At 37.1% G+C, this 15,594-nt stretch overlaps 1 protein-coding gene and 1 long non-coding RNA gene across 8 annotated transcripts in view; one reads left to right on the forward strand and one right to left on the reverse strand.

The window, feature by feature from the left end:
- PPP4R3B (protein phosphatase 4 regulatory subunit 3B) overlaps positions 1-13,809 on the reverse strand; it is a 67,831-nt gene extending 54,022 nt beyond the window's left edge. Inside the window, exons 1-3 of one of the 3 annotated variants that reach the window (XM_032352166.1) lie at positions 13,324-13,807; positions 11,749-11,804; positions 1,814-1,912 (exon numbers count right to left, since the gene is read on the reverse strand). In XM_032352166.1, coding sequence (XP_032208057.1) covers positions 1,814-1,912; positions 11,749-11,804; positions 13,324-13,465 — 297 coding nt within the window. In that variant the 5' untranslated portion in view covers positions 13,466-13,807. Of the gene's footprint in view, positions 1-1,813; positions 1,913-11,748; positions 11,805-13,323 lie in introns of all 3 variants that reach the window. The other 2 variants (XM_032352165.1, XM_032352167.1) reach the window with 2 other exon arrangements.
- A 148-nt stretch (positions 13,810-13,957) lies between these two features.
- Positions 13,958-15,594, forward strand: part of LOC116595598 — a 58,890-nt gene continuing 57,253 nt past the window's right edge. For all 5 annotated transcript variants that reach the window (XR_004287756.1, XR_004287757.1, XR_004287758.1 and 2 more), the window contains exon 1: positions 13,958-14,188. This is a non-coding gene — a long non-coding RNA (uncharacterized LOC116595598). The remainder of the gene's footprint in view (positions 14,189-15,594) is intronic.

Consider the following 15,594-nt stretch of genomic DNA (forward strand, 5'->3'; position numbering starts at 1 on the left):
TGTTATATTCTTATGTGTATTTTAAATTTACATATTTAGCAAAATCATATTTACCAGTGTTTTCACCTGTTCATCAATGGAAATTCTTCTATTTAATAGTGCATACTAATAACGCTCCATTAATACCTGATACATACCTAGTAAGATATGAGGTGGAAAGAAACAAACCATCTACCTCCAGTTTAGATTTGTGACCTAGAGCCAGCCATTAAATAAGCTTTATATAGAATGAGAAGGTTCATATTATACTTTCTTGCACTGTGTGGCAATGTTACTGAGAAGACTAAGGAAAAGAATTACTGTGGTCAGATGCATTAAAACTAACTCAAGAACCTTCAGTAATCAGAATCACTATAAAGAAAAGCTGATAGAAGTGAAAATGACAAGAGTCAAAAACACTAGAACAGAATATTACATTAGGCAACTGTTGAAAAAGTGATCCGATTTACAGAAAATAATAGTTAAAATGCTACGGTTAATTTAAAATTCCAGTTACCAGCTGTCACAGACTGTATCTGCCTAAGGAAACATACTTAAATGTAGTATGGAATACTGAATGGAATCCTGGAATAGAAAAAGGACACTACGTCTTAAACTGAGGAAAACTAGGATGACTGGGTGGCTCAATCAGTGGCTCAACTGGTTAAAGCAACTGGCTCCTGATTTCAGCTCAGGTCATGATCTCAGGGTCATAAACTTGAGCCCCGAGTTGGGCTCTATGCTGGACATGGAGACTGTGTAAGATTCTCTCTCTCCCTCTCTGCCCCTCCTATGTTCAACTGTACACACTCACTCTCTATCTAAGAAAATAAATAAGTGAAATAAACTGGGGAAATCTGAATAAAAGATAGCCTTTAGCTAATAATAATGTATGAGGAATAATAATAATGAACAGTAACACCGTATGAATATTAACTCATCAATTATGACCAGTGTATCCTACAAATATAAGAGACTATTAACAGGAAGAACTGGAGGAGAAGGTGTCAGGGAGAAAGTACATAGAAACTCTCTCTGTATTTTCTATAAATCTGAACTTCTAAAATTAAAACTTTCCTTTTTAAGATTTATTTATTTGAGAGAGAGAGAGCAGGCACAGAGTGTGTGAGGGTGCACTGGGGGCAGGGAGCAGAGGGAGATAGAGAAGCAGGCTCCTGGCTGAGCAGGGAGCATGAAGCAGGGCTTGATCCCAGGTCCCCGGGATCATAACCTGAGCTGAAAGCAGATGCTTAACTGAATGCATCACCCAGGTGCCCCTAAAATAAAAACCAATTAAAAAAAAAAAAAAGAGCTAGGGGTGCCTGGGTGGCACAGCGGGTTGAGCATCTGATTCTTGGTTTTAGCTCAGGTCATGATCTCAGGGTTATGGGATTGGGCCTTATGTTGGGATCTGTGTGGGGACTGCATGAGAGTTTCTCTCCTGCCGTTGCTTCCACCTGTGTGCTTCCTCTATCCCTCTCTAAAAATAAATCCTAAAAAAAAAAAAGTTCCAGGTACCCGAGAGTTACCACCTATCTTATATTCTGCCGTATTATAAATTCTTTTAGAACTGAAGTCATGAGCACTTTCAATCATTAGTGTCTGGCATACAGTATTCATAAACATTAGGTAAGCAGGTGACCAAATTTTAAAGAAAAACCTCAAAGCCTTAGAACTTAATTATTTACTGACCTTTTATTAATTATGAATATATTCTATCGAACTTTAAAGTGATAAACACATGCTCTCTCCAAATTCTAATATATTCTTTCAGGTAAAAAAGAAAAAAAGTCAAGAATGCAAACTTAAACTAATATTATTTAAAAAACCTTACCTGACAAATTTTTTCCCAAATCTCATCGCAGCCAGCTTTTTCCTGAAAACTTAGAGCCAGATCATAGTTCTCAGCTTCTGACCAAACAATTAACGTATCCTGTTTAAAAATAAAGATTTTTACATCATCACACTAGAAAAGCTAAAAAAGAAATAACTACGAAGTAGAAATCAAGAGAACAGGAAAAAGCATAGTGATGACAAATGCCCTCTGATGAGTGTAATTAATGTACACTCCATCGATACAATATAATTGTATTTTGCTAGCCTTTGAAACTTAGTAATATACTGGCAATGGAACAGTTTGGGTATTAAAATGACACAGCTATTTTCTGAAACAAAAATTATTATTATTTATTAAATATTAAAATATATACTTTTATTTATGTATTTTTAATATAAATTTATTTAATATAAAATATTAAAACATAGAGCTTAGCAGGCTCTAGCTCAGGTTACCAAGATAATGTCGAGTGGAAAATTTAGCCACTCTTGGCCAAGCTGTAATGTAGACATTTGAATCCTCTACTGCCTTTCTCTTCTGAATCTGGAAAAGCCTTCAAGATATGAAAGAATTCAAAACAATGATGAAATGAATATACTTTAGCTCTAAGTATTACCAACACTTCAGCAGCTTAGTTTGTAAAGAAATTAGGTGTTTAGGTGTTTTTCTACTAATGTCCTTAATTTTATCACTAACAAAAAGTCAGTTAAGCTTTTAGGAAAAAGTTGTCAACCACTTTATTAAAAACCAAAGTTTGGGTTTAAAACACAGACACATCTAAACATAAAAAATCATTATGCAACACTCAATGAAATGGACAGTTTTTTAAGGATATGTAACAACGGACGTTTAGTATGATTAAAACTTTGACTTTCAGAAAATACATGTTTAAAAAAAAAAAGAAAATATACATGTTTACACCCTAATTACCAAGTATATAATCTATAAAAATACCTTATAACTAATGATTGTTCATCTAATCCTTCTAAATATTGTGACCTGATATTAAAATATGTAATACTATAAAGAGTCTCAGATAAAGTCTTCAAAATCAAAACACTTTAAAACTTTGATAGCTTTAATCTGTAAAGGAAAAATATCCTTCAGTTAATCCAGGTCTCAGATTAATACTTATCTGCTGTTTAATCAGGTAAGAAAAACAACTGGAAAACTGTGTTCTCTCTTCTGCCTGGCTGTGCTCCTTGGAAGGAAAATTTGCTAATCATATATTCTAAAATTTTATCAGGTAACTCCTTTCATTTAAAAACTTTCCATGGGGCACCTGGGGGGCTCAGTTGGTTGGGCATCTGCCTTTGGCTTGTGTTGTGATCTTGGGGTCCTGGGATCAAGCCCCACATCAGGCGCCCAAGTCAGCAGGGAGCCTGCTTCTCCCTCTACATCTCCCCTCTGCTTGCACTCTCTTTCTCAAATGAATAAATAAAAATATTTTTAAAAAATTCTACATTTTCTAGCTGTGTAACAAAGAAAAATATATTTCACATTCAAAAATAAATAAAAAATAAAATAAAACAAAAACTTTCTGTGGCTCCTGCCATATACAGAAGAGGTTTTGAAACCTTGAAAAACAAAAACAAAAAAAACCAGCAGAACTCTTTTTACAAGCAAAATTTTACTAAGAATCTTCAAATAACAAGGGGTGCCTGGGTGGCTCAGTGGGTTAAAGCCTCTGCCTTCAGTTCAGGTCATGATCCCAGGGTCCAGGGATGGAGCCTGCTTCCTCCTCTCTCTCTGCCTACTTGTGATCCCTGTCTGTCAGATAAATAAAAAAAATCTTAAAAAAAAAAAAAAAAGAAAGAAAAGAATCTTCAAGTAATAAAGAAGATATAAAGACAAAGCTCCTCTGGTTAAAAGTCTAGGAAACACACTCAGGCTCATGTACTTTACTCAACCAGTCAACTTCTTAGAGCTCTGCTTCAAACAGCTTCATCAAACAGCAATCTCCAGTACTCTATTTGTATGTCTTTAATTATTTATACATTACACTCAGGAATATTAGTACAGCAATGCTCTATAAAACACACACTAAAATAGAAATAAAAACCTTTATATAAAGGTAAAATAAACAACATTTAAAAACGTTTGAACTGTTTGGGCTCCATACCATTATTAGCATTTTAAGACCCAATATACACTTAGGGCACAGTATATACACACAAATGACAGTAGATACAAATCTGTAGATACAAATCCAGTAGATACAAATCTTTAATACCATCCTTCTAATAATTCTGAATTTGGGGGGGAAGAGCAACTTCTTGTGAGATCTATTTTTTTTTTTTTAAAGATTTTATTTATTTGAGAGAGAGCACACAATCAGGGAAGAGAGGCAGAGGGAACCCAACATGGGGCTCCATCCCAGGACCCTGAAATCATGACTCAAGCTGAAGGCATCTACACCCAACTGAGCCACACAGGAACCTACGTGAGATTTTACCATTGTTTCTGCATTATTACTTGCTGACAGATTAACAAGGAGTATAGATGTCAGTTTTACCATTATCATGTTCATTTCTACTTACATTATTGCTTTCAGGCCTTTTTAAGGCGTATGTTCATTTTATTAGGGTTACAGGCCAGCTTAAATTGGAAAATATCTATAAACAGTTATCTACACGTGCAGGCTACCAAAATTCACAGTAGTTAGGGAACCTTTTTATGGAAGTGTTACTTTTAGAATACCATGTCTTTTTTTTTTTTTTTTTTAAACTTCTGACCACTTGCTTATTAAGTATTAGCAGAAGTCAATTTCTTCTTTTGATTAAAATATCTAAGCAGGCTTCTCAAATCTCAAAGCTTTATATATAATGTGCATTCCATCTTGGAGATCACTAGTACAACAAGATGAAATCCAGAGTACTTTATCCAGGCACCCAGGGCCCTTTCCAATTTGGTTCCCATCTATCTTCTGAGCAGAAGTCCCAGTAAGCTATCAAGTCTGACTTAAATGTAATTAAGTCCCCTTCTTCAAAATTTTGTTTGTTTCTTCTTAATGTTAAGTCTTCTCCCTAAGCCAGTGAAAACCCCAGAAACTAAATGGGATTTATATTCAGAATCCTTTTTCAATATAAAGAGGACTGACCTTGGGTGATGGTTACATATACAAATTCCCATGCTCCCTTGGAGTGAAGCCCCAAATTCTTATTTTTAACAAGGGTCTCCGATAATTCTTTTGTTAAGTCATATTTGAAAACATCACCTAAGTGTATCTCTGGCTGGTTACAGAGGATAGGGAACTGCCATCAGAGCAGGCACTTTCCAGCTCTATAAAATCTACTCAAAATGGGTTACAAATCCCATCCTTTCTTCTTCCCCTCCCTGGAAACCTACTATTTCAATTAAAAAAAAAAAAAATACAACCCTAAGAAGTACTTCTAATAACTGCTTATCACAAAGATCACAGTAAAAGCTCCTAGGTAAGAGAGCACAAAGGTGGCATAAGAACATTTTAAACAAAACATAAAGTGTCAAAAGGCAGGGTTTCTTACATATCCCAAAGTCAAACTCAGTTTTAGATGTAATGTCTGTTTCAAAATGCTGTGCCCTTTGTATTATATTTTTTGCTCATTTGTGTGTGACACACAAATCTTTGGGACATTATTAATGCCTGTTTAAACTAAGAGAAGCTTATGAGTTTTTCTCTACCAACTAAACATTTAACCACCACTATATCCCCATGGAAATCAGATTTAAAATGAGCCTGCAGGGAGAATAGAAAAAGTCAATTTTATTTGGTCCGGTCCTTTAAAAAAATAAGAAAGGTGATTAAGTCTAACACCAGGATGGAAGTTAAGACATGAGCTGGAGAGGCTTGATAATTTAGCTTTTACTGAATCAGATTTTCACAACGTAGTTTTATTATAAGAAATGGTCACTTCAGATCTTAAATATTAAAAATACATTCTTGAGGTGAATACTGTTTAAATCAAAGGTTCTTAATTCAAGGTCTAGATTATACCTTAGAACTGTATTTAAAACTGGGTGCTTTTAACATCTTTTCTATGGAAAGGGTCTCTAGGTTTTACATTATACTCACAAAGCCACCTGTGACACATTTACAATAGTCTAACAGACCAATGGATTATCATTGTCAGTCTACCTCTCTAGTGCATTAACATGAATGAACTCTACTCATGAAATATTTGAGATCCTACTGCTGTCAAGACCCTATCTTTGCCCCAACACTCTGATGAAATTCAATACAGACAGAGCTGAAGTTTTTCAAAAGGATCGCTTATTTTTTTTAAAAGGGAGAAGAGAAATAATCAGATTTGTAGATTTTGATTTGCAGATTCAAAATCAATTTAGAAGTCTGAAAATAAGTGTGATTAACCAGACATATGATGCAACATCTAGTTCTCTACTTTAATGGGTATTTGACCTCAACTTATTCTGAGGTGGATTTTTAAAATATAGTATGGCATAACATACAGTCTAAAACAGACATGATGCTATTGCTAAAAACAATACTAGTATCTTCCTAAAATCCAAATATATTTGGATATAATGGGAATAACCCCAGACTAGCATTAGGACCTGAGCACCACTCAGTTTCACTGTCCAATATTTCCGTGACTCAACACAGTAATAACCTCTTTGATTTTTCTTTCCTCACTGGAAAAGAGGAGTACGACTGATGAGATTATTATGACTACAGTTCTCTTATTGAGCTTATTTGTCACATACCATGCTGAAGCATTTTCATACATTAATTCACAACTATTACATGACATAGGTAGTATCTTCATTTAAAAGGTAAGATTCAAAGAAAATTTTCTCAGGATATTTGAAATAATGAAATAAAAAACTTAATTAACAGTATTCAGCTCTAAACCCATGTCCCTCCTACTATGCCCCATAAAAAATGTAAACAATTCTAAAAGAACACAAAGTTCTCAACAATTTGCTTCCTAACCTCCCACCCAGAGGAACTGTATTTATCTAGGCATCTATCTGGATGGACTCCCATGTAAGAACCCTCTTCATCTGATATCCAAGGATTTCTCCTTAGTCCCATTCCAAACCACCACCCAGGACATCCATTACTGCCTAGATTACTGCCCAACCTTTCCAATCTATTAATTCACGTCCTCCACTCATCCATTACTGCCCAACCTTTCCAATCTATTAATTCACGTCCTCCACTCATGCTTGTGATCTATAGCTAGAGTAGACTCTACTCATTATAAATCCATGCTGTTATTTCAACTCAGCATTAAAAACTTTCACCTCCACCTTTATCTTGGCAAATGTTCTTCTAGCTAAAACCTAGAATAGTCTCAATCTTACCTTTGAAGGATAAGAACAGCCATTCATGGACTGCCCCTCTCCTTAAAAAATTCTGTTCTCCCTTGGTTTCAAGACAACACACTTTCCTGATTCTCTACTCTTTCCAATTGCTTATTCTTCCTCTTGACTAGATCTTCTTCCTGATTACCAAATACCTAACCTAGCAGCATGTTCTGTCAATTCTATCTTCTATATATACACGTATCTCAAATCCATCCGCCTCTTTCCATCTTTACTGACCTCACCCTAACCCAGTTCAACATTGTATCTTGCTTGGATTATGCTGTGATCTCTCAACTACTCTCCCAGTAATTGCCTCTCTTCAATTCCACACACTGATGTTACTATTTTGGATCATGTCATTCTTCTGCTGAAAATATTCAAAAGATTTTCAACTTTAAAAATCTAAACCACAGGTGGAGAAGGGGTGAAAAAAAAAAAATCCAAACCAAAGATAACAGAACAGTATATAGTATGCTACCATTTATGCCAACAAAAAGGGAAAATGTGTATGTGACTATATACCTAGTTGTTTACACATGCATAAAACCTCTAGGAGATACGCAAGAAACTGGCAATACTGGTGGCCTCTAGCAAGGCAAACTATGGATGGAGTTCAGGGTGGAAGAGACTTCACCAAATACTTTCTAAATTTTTAAAGACGTGAATGTATTATCTATCCAAAATAAATAAAAAGGGATTTTTGCTTTTTTGAAATATACAAGTCATTAGCCAAATGACCTGCTTTCTTGTCACCTTCTCAGTTTCTGGATAGAACCATCATTTCCCTGGCCCCAAGACTGAAAACACTACTAGTGATCCTTGATTCCTTCTCTGTCATATTTAATCATTCTCCAAATCTTCCAGCACTTTCTTGTTAATATACTGGAGCTCTATTTCTTCTTTACAATTCCATTTACTACACTGACCAGATTTTCATTTTCCTGCATCTGAATTATAGCAAAAGGTCTTGCTTCCTAAAGCTCTTATTCCCTCTCTACCCCCAATTCATTATTTATAACATTGCCACACTTGCTTCCTAAACGCAGTATCATTTTCATCATGTTAGGCCCCTACTCAAGAATCTAGAATAGCTCCCTTTGTGTAGTAAACCAAGCTCACAAATAAGAAACCTCTGCTGCCAAGAGCCTTAATAACTTTTGTGTCAGGTGTACTATTTCCTTACCTATCACAATTCCTTCAACAGACACCATCAGGGAGAGTGAAATTTTTCTTAAAAATTCTAGTTCAAACTAATCTTTCCTTTTTATAATTTTCTACTGTCCAAGTCTGTGGAATAAAACTGCTTTATATAAATTCTGTGTTGGTTCATACCTGCTGTAAAATCTCAGTCAAGAAACTTGAACTTTCTGTGCCCTAACTGCCTCATCTGTTAAATGCTTTCATGAGCTTTCAATAAGGACTGGGTTAAAACCCTTTATCAGATAGTTTATTATCGATACATAATTGTTTCACCTGTTACATCTTGTCTCCCAATAAAACCAAGGATTGGGACTTCCTTGTACTTCTTTCCTAAACCCAATTAACCCAAATTGTATTAAAACTGTATTAAATATGAAAGGTATACAACTTTATGACTCTGCTTTTGATTTAGTCAAGATCCGTAGGATGGATTCTAAATAACTTAAAATTTTGGCATGTATCAGACACTTATTTCATGTTCTACTGTATCATCATTCTCTTCTGTTTCCAATGTATTTAAACACTTAACAAGTTTATCAGCTCCTTTAAGTTTATCTTCTTCCCATTAACAACTTCACTATAGTCCACAGTACTGAAGCAAGAAAGTGTTGTGAATCAATGATGACCTATTGATATGGGGTCCTTTGACATTCCAATTCAACTCATTCTTTAACTTACTTTGAGCCCATCATTCAGAATTTGGCTCATTTTAGAACTGCAATGTTAAAAAAGAATCTTAAGGGACGCCTGGGTGGCTCAGTTGGTTAAGCAGCTGCCTTCGGCTCAGGTCATGATCCCAGCGTCCTGGGATCGAGTCCCACATCGGGCTCCTTGCTCCGCAGGGAGCCTGCTTCTCCCTCTGACTCTGCCTTCCACTCTGTCTGCCTGTGCTCGCTCTCGCTCGCTCTCTGTCTGACAAAAAAATAAATAAAAAATCTTTAAAAAAAAAAAAGAATCTTAAATAGTGCTCTTTGAATTTATTCAATGTATTTTGTAACAAAATTTCCTATAAACTATGAACATTCTCATTCCCTCAAGTCTTTTTAAAATTAAAAACCAGAATGATTCATATATTTCATATAAACTTTGGAAATGGTTATTTTCTGGATTAATACACTGCATAACTTAAACAATGACATTTGTTTAAGTAATTCTAATGGACACAGAAAAACATCATTGTGCTTGGAAATCCCAATTTGTATAATCTGGTAAAAAGTGCAAACTGAACAAGATTTTGGTGAAAAAACTGTATCCATAACAAAGAAACTAAGTTTAAGAGAATTCCTAAATTGCTCTTTGATTCTATTAGAAAAGTGCACTCAATTTAAATAAAAATAAAGAAAACAAAACAAGTGACCTCAATTATACATTTTTCAATCTTAGGTACAAAGCTTTTCCATATTATTTTCAGTGCTACAGAGTTCTCTTATAGTTTAATGTTATTTGGTAAAAGTAATTCAGTTAGGAAAAAAATACTTAAAAATCCCAATAGTATATTATTGAAATATGATTAATTACAGAAAACATTTTTCCCAATAGCATAAAGTTTTAAAAATAAGTACTTTTTTCTCCAATACTTAAGTTTTCGAGCAGAGTAATATTACACAGAAAATCATGTTCCAAAGTTCCTAGTGAAATATCATGTACTTTTGGACAAATGTCGTAGGGCTATTTTATACACAAACCTCCACCACATGTGATCTGATAGTTACAACAATTAAAGAATTTTATATACAATCTGAGAAGAACCCATATTATAATTAATTTGTAGGAAGTCACATTTAAGAAGACAGTTTCTAAGAATTTTATATTTGTGCAGATAGGGGGAAAAAAGATAACAGTATTTCTTTCCCCACAAAAAAGAAGGCCAACAAAAAATAAAACAGAAGTAGCTACCTGGTAAAATTCCATGCAGAGAATAACCATCTGCTTGGCTGACTTAGAAATTAAATTTACTTAAATGTCTAAGGTATACGAAACATTTTTCAGGTATTTAATACAGGACAAATGTTTAATTTGATTCTCTATCAAAGACATGCAGTACTTTCTAAGCAGAAGGAAAAAAATTAATTGGAAATTGAAATATTTCAAAGACATGATTAAGAATGTATTGCATACATAAAAAAATTGTTTAACAGTTAGACCTTTACTAATAATGAGATGTGCAACAGACATAATTTCATTCTTCCAACTGTGAAGTATTTCTGGGTATCCAAATTTTCATTGACCTTGAAGTACGTATTGATGATGTAAATATAATCCTAAAATAACTTCTCTTTTCCTTCAAAAATCTGTCATACTCACTTTACACACCACACACACACACACACACACACACACACAGGAAATAATCCTAATGTCTAACAATAGGTGTATATCATAAAAGAAGAATGCTATACAGTTTTAAAAAAAATCTAAATCTACATTGTTAACATCAACAAATCTTCCAATGAACTGCTGAGTGTAAAATCAGAGTACATGTAAGAGCATGAGATCAACCGTGTAAAGTTTAAAAACACACAAAACACTACATATTATTTATGGATACATACATATGCAGATAAAGTATATAAGCATATACAGAAATAATACATCAACTTCAGAATAGTGGTTACCTATAAAGGATGGAGAATGGATAGAATGAGATGGGCACAAAGGGGGCTTTAACTCTATCCACAGTGTTCAACATTACAAAAATTAGAAACAAACATGGTATAATGTTAACATTGTTAAATTTGGTGGTGTTACACAGACACACATTTTCTATACTTATAAATTTTGAAATCTTCCATGATAAAAATGAAAAGGTCGAATCACCACTACCATTTCCAGATTAAGTAACTGGGCATACTAAAATACAACACAGGTTTTCTTCTCCCAAATAAGACAATAAATATTAACAGAAAATATTACATGATTGGCAATGTACACTTTTTATAAAGTATCCACTGATTATATTAAAAATACACAATTAAAGAACAGGATTTAAGTGCTTCTATTTCAAAAACTCTACCTTTGCTTGAGTCAAAGGATTGAATTTTACACCACAAATAGGCTTTCCTTGCTTTAAAGAGTACCCCTTTAATTTTCTTTTATGTCATTTCCTTCAATGTGATTGAGAATAAAAGGCTTAGTATACAGGGTAAAAAAGATACCTGACTCTCTGTAAATAAGACCAATGAATACACTGTATTCTAACATAAACCAACAGTGGCTCAATTCAAAAACAATAAATTACTGCCAGTACAAAAACTTTGACTTTCTCAGTTTGAAACTTTTGACCTATAGGGAAATACATAGAATGTGTAACTCTGTTTACCAAACATGTTTTTCTTGTCAGGAAAGCTTTCCCATCTTTGTCAGATTAATATTTCCTTGATCACAGATGAAGTCTTTCAAATTAAAGATAAACAACTACTTGCCTGTTGTTTCTGATATGCAGTGTTTGGATTTATCTTTGATTCCAAAAGTAGTGATCCTGAAAGATAAAAAATAGTATTTGTTAAGTTTCAATTTGTAAAATTCTGAATAAAATATCTGAATATGAATTTAAAGAAAAGAACTTGTTCTCTTCCCCTAGCTAGACATGCGAAGTAATCAAATGTATTCTGATTCATGTTCTTCTCTTCAGATCTCTGCTTTATATAGAACACACCATCTTATCCCCCATATATAACCCTTAAAGGAAAAAAAATCCACCTAAGATCAACATTCAGACCCAAAATATAAGGAGACTAGATGTCCATTAAAGTTTTATTGAAATGAAAACTTTGAGGTCTAAATGACTACTTGAAGCCAAGCTCTTTTTAACAAAGTTATTTTATTGCATTTTCAGTTTAACAAAACAAATTACAAAGGACCACAACAGGAATCTAAGTACTTAGTACACAAATAACAGAAGGGCATTTTTGCTTTACTTCTTAACAAAATGAAGGATACTTCATATAGAAATAAATGTCCATACCTATTCAAAACAAAAGGTAAAGAGTACAAAGTACAAGAATAAATCTAAGATTGTTATTTTTCTATTATCTGCACATAACTGCTCAAATAGAGGCGTTCAGATTACAGTGAGAAAGGTTTTCATTATGCTCTACATTTTATAATTAAAATACTTCACATATGACTCGTACAATAAACCAACGGATTTAAGTTTACAATCTGTACTGGTGTCCTAACTTGTTTAGGTTGTAAAGCACCCACTTTTTCATGGCAACCTCTACAAAGGCAGCCTGGGGGGGGGATCCTAGACTACAGATACGCTTGTGCGTGCATGTATCGTGGCAACAGTCTGCATGCAATAACTGCAGGAAAAGGTGCTTTTTGGTTTTCCCCAGCACCTGTCGACTGAGGCAAGCGGGTTTTTAAAAAATGGGCTTAAAAAAAAAAAAAGTCCAGGGGCGCCTGGGTGGCTCAGTGGGTTAAATAAAGCCTCTGCCTTCAGCTCAGGTCATGATCCCAGGGTCCTGGGATCGAGCCCCACATTGGGGTGCTCTGCTCAGCAGGGAGCCTGCTTCCCCCTCCCCCTCTCTCTCTGCCTGCCTCTCTGCCTACTTGTGATCTCTATCTGTCAAATAAATAAAACCTTAAAAAAAAAAAGTCCACTCAGAAAGTAAAGTTTCACTAAGCTTTTTGAAATAGACATATAATGGATAAGAAAACAAAAAAATAAAGGGAGGGGGAGGGTCAGCTCTCTAGGACGAGAAAAAAACTATTCTGTCTCTCGTTACTTCCTCCGTTCTCACTCAAAGGCGAAGACTGGAGAGGAAGGGGTCAAACCCTTCATAGGGACAGGAGGCGGGGAACAGAACCAACGTTTGACTGAGGGTAAATCCGAACAAAGTAGTTTGTTTTTACCATACATAAGTGCAGGCACAAAACCAATGCGCCGTCCCAAGATGTGGTAGTAACCGTACCCGGCCCAGGGCCTAAACGCCAGGGCTGTGCCCAAACCGGAGGCACTGATTGCCCCTTATCTTATGTTCCAATAACCTTACCGTCGGATTCAGCCCGAACCAGCAGCGACATCCCCTTGAGTTCCTCCACATAAGTGGAGGAGACATGCCCGGTGCCTCGGTCGTCCCACTGACGGTCTTCGTTGAGGGTGTAGACCTTCACTCGCCGCCGCGTATCCGACATGGTGGCTGCTGTCCCCACCGCCCCGGCCACCGCCTCCTTGCTCACCTCGTCCGCGCCCCTCACTCTTGAGAGACCGTTGCGGCGGTGGCGGCAGCGGCGGCGGCGGCTCCGGAGAGGCCCGAGTTCACCATGGCTCCCAAGGTTCAGTCGCGGGAAGGGGCAACAAGAGTCACCAAGACCTCTCCGTCCGGAGGCCCGGTAACCTCTCACTTCACCTCCGCACACACCCACCCTCCACTCCCTTTGCCCCCCCAGAGCTCGCTCTCCCGCCGCCGCCGCCGCCGCCGCGGTAACTACTACAGATCCGCCATCTTGTAACCCGATTCTCTCTGCCTTTCTCTTCCTCCTCCAGCAGGCTCGCACGGGCTGTACTAGCAGGGGCTACGGCGGCCGACGAGCGCAATGCGCGGTGCCTCGGCTTTCCGCACGCGCTTCCCGAGCTTGCGGTGCTCGGTGTTCTCGCGAGGCGGGCGGGATACAGGATCTAAGTGGGAGGGTCTAAGTGCGACTTCCTCTTTTCTGGGTCCCGCCTGCTGGCGCGGGATCTCGGCCGGGTGGTCGGTTCTCGCGAGTTCCTCGTAGCCTTTGGTGCCGGGAGGTTCCTTTCAGAGCCAGACGCAAGAGCGGAGGCTTGGATCTTTTTTCGAGCGGTTGCTGGCTGCACCGGGGGTGTGACGAGCCGTGGGACCTAGCTCTGAGGAAAAAGTAAAGCATACCTGGGAGGTACGCATCATTGGACGGACTAACCCTGGGCAAAAAGGAAGGAAATGTGCCCGCACTCCTTAATGGAAGCTGACCCTGTCAGCCTAGGGAAGAAAAATAACTTAAATTTCTTTCTTTGAAAATGTAGGAACTTTGAGCCCTGGAAGTTACGGGGACCGGAAACCCACTAAAACTCGTAGCATCTGTTGGGAGTTAAACATCTCCTCAGGAAGTGTTCTGTGGACCACCCAGGCGATTATACAGTGGAACATTAGTGTGTTGACAAATTCTTATTTCCCGCCAAAGCCTATCACCGTTAGGCTTTTGGTAGCTGGGCATTGAAAAGCATGCTTTCCACTTTGCGAAAATGCAGTGCTCTTCCCTTGTTTGTAAGCTCGGAAAATAAGTCTTCAGAGAAGTTTAGAGAAGTGGAGGGGGCTTACTTTCCGAACACATCTAAGAGCATTCTTTTGATACTTCTGAGTTTCTCTTAGGAGCATTTTTTGCGTTATCTATCGGGAGGTGGTCTGCGCTGAATAAGCTAAGAAGGAATTCTCTGGGCATTCACGTTGTCAAACATCACATTAACTGTCAAATATTCCCCTGTGGATACCAGTCATGTGCTGGGCAGTCGTGTATTTCAGTCCTCGTTCGTTCTTCACAGAATACTTTCCGTTTTTAAAGAAATTCCTAGCTTGCTCTGTCGTCCGTTCTTTACAACCCATTCGTCTGAAAGGTGAAAACGGACAAGACGCACACGTTGATCCTGCAGCGCATCTTGGGGGTTGTAGTCATTACTTATCGGGTTTCGTTAAAACGTGGTTTTGTTTTGACCAGATCATTTGTGTGGACACCCTTCGGCGATGCACTAAAAACGTAAGACGTCTTACATAGAAAGACGCCTGATAAAAAAAAAATTCTAATTTCAAAATCTGGATACATCGCATTTTTGAAAGATCTATACAGGACTTGAGAAAATGTGTTTGAATCAAGGATTCAAATGTAATAATAGAGCCATCAATTGCCGTGATTGATGTGCACAAATGCATTTTGAGCCCAGAGAAAATAACCTTTGTGTCTTGAGTCAGAGAAGCTTCACAGATAAAGTTTTGAACTAGGTGTTAGAGGATCCCTAAGTGGGAGTTTGCAGTTTGGCTTGGGAAGGTGTTCAAGGCAGAGGGGACAGGGTGAACAAAGTCATTATATGTTGCTGGCCTCAAAGAACTTACAGGTTAAGTTATATGTAAATTAAAGGAATGAAAACTATACAGAGGTCACCTTAACACTATATGTGTTGAGGTTAATGTCCCACAAATAGAACTAACTCTGGACAAAATTGTGAAACAAGAGTTATTTCCTGCAGGGGCGCCTGAGTGGCTCAGTGGGTTAAACCTCTGCCTTGGTTTCAGGTCATGATCTCAGGGTCC

Source organism: Mustela erminea, chromosome 7 (genome assembly GCF_009829155.1).
Source record: "Mustela erminea isolate mMusErm1 chromosome 7, mMusErm1.Pri, whole genome shotgun sequence".
Classification (NCBI taxonomy): domain Eukaryota; kingdom Metazoa; phylum Chordata; class Mammalia; order Carnivora; family Mustelidae; genus Mustela; species Mustela erminea.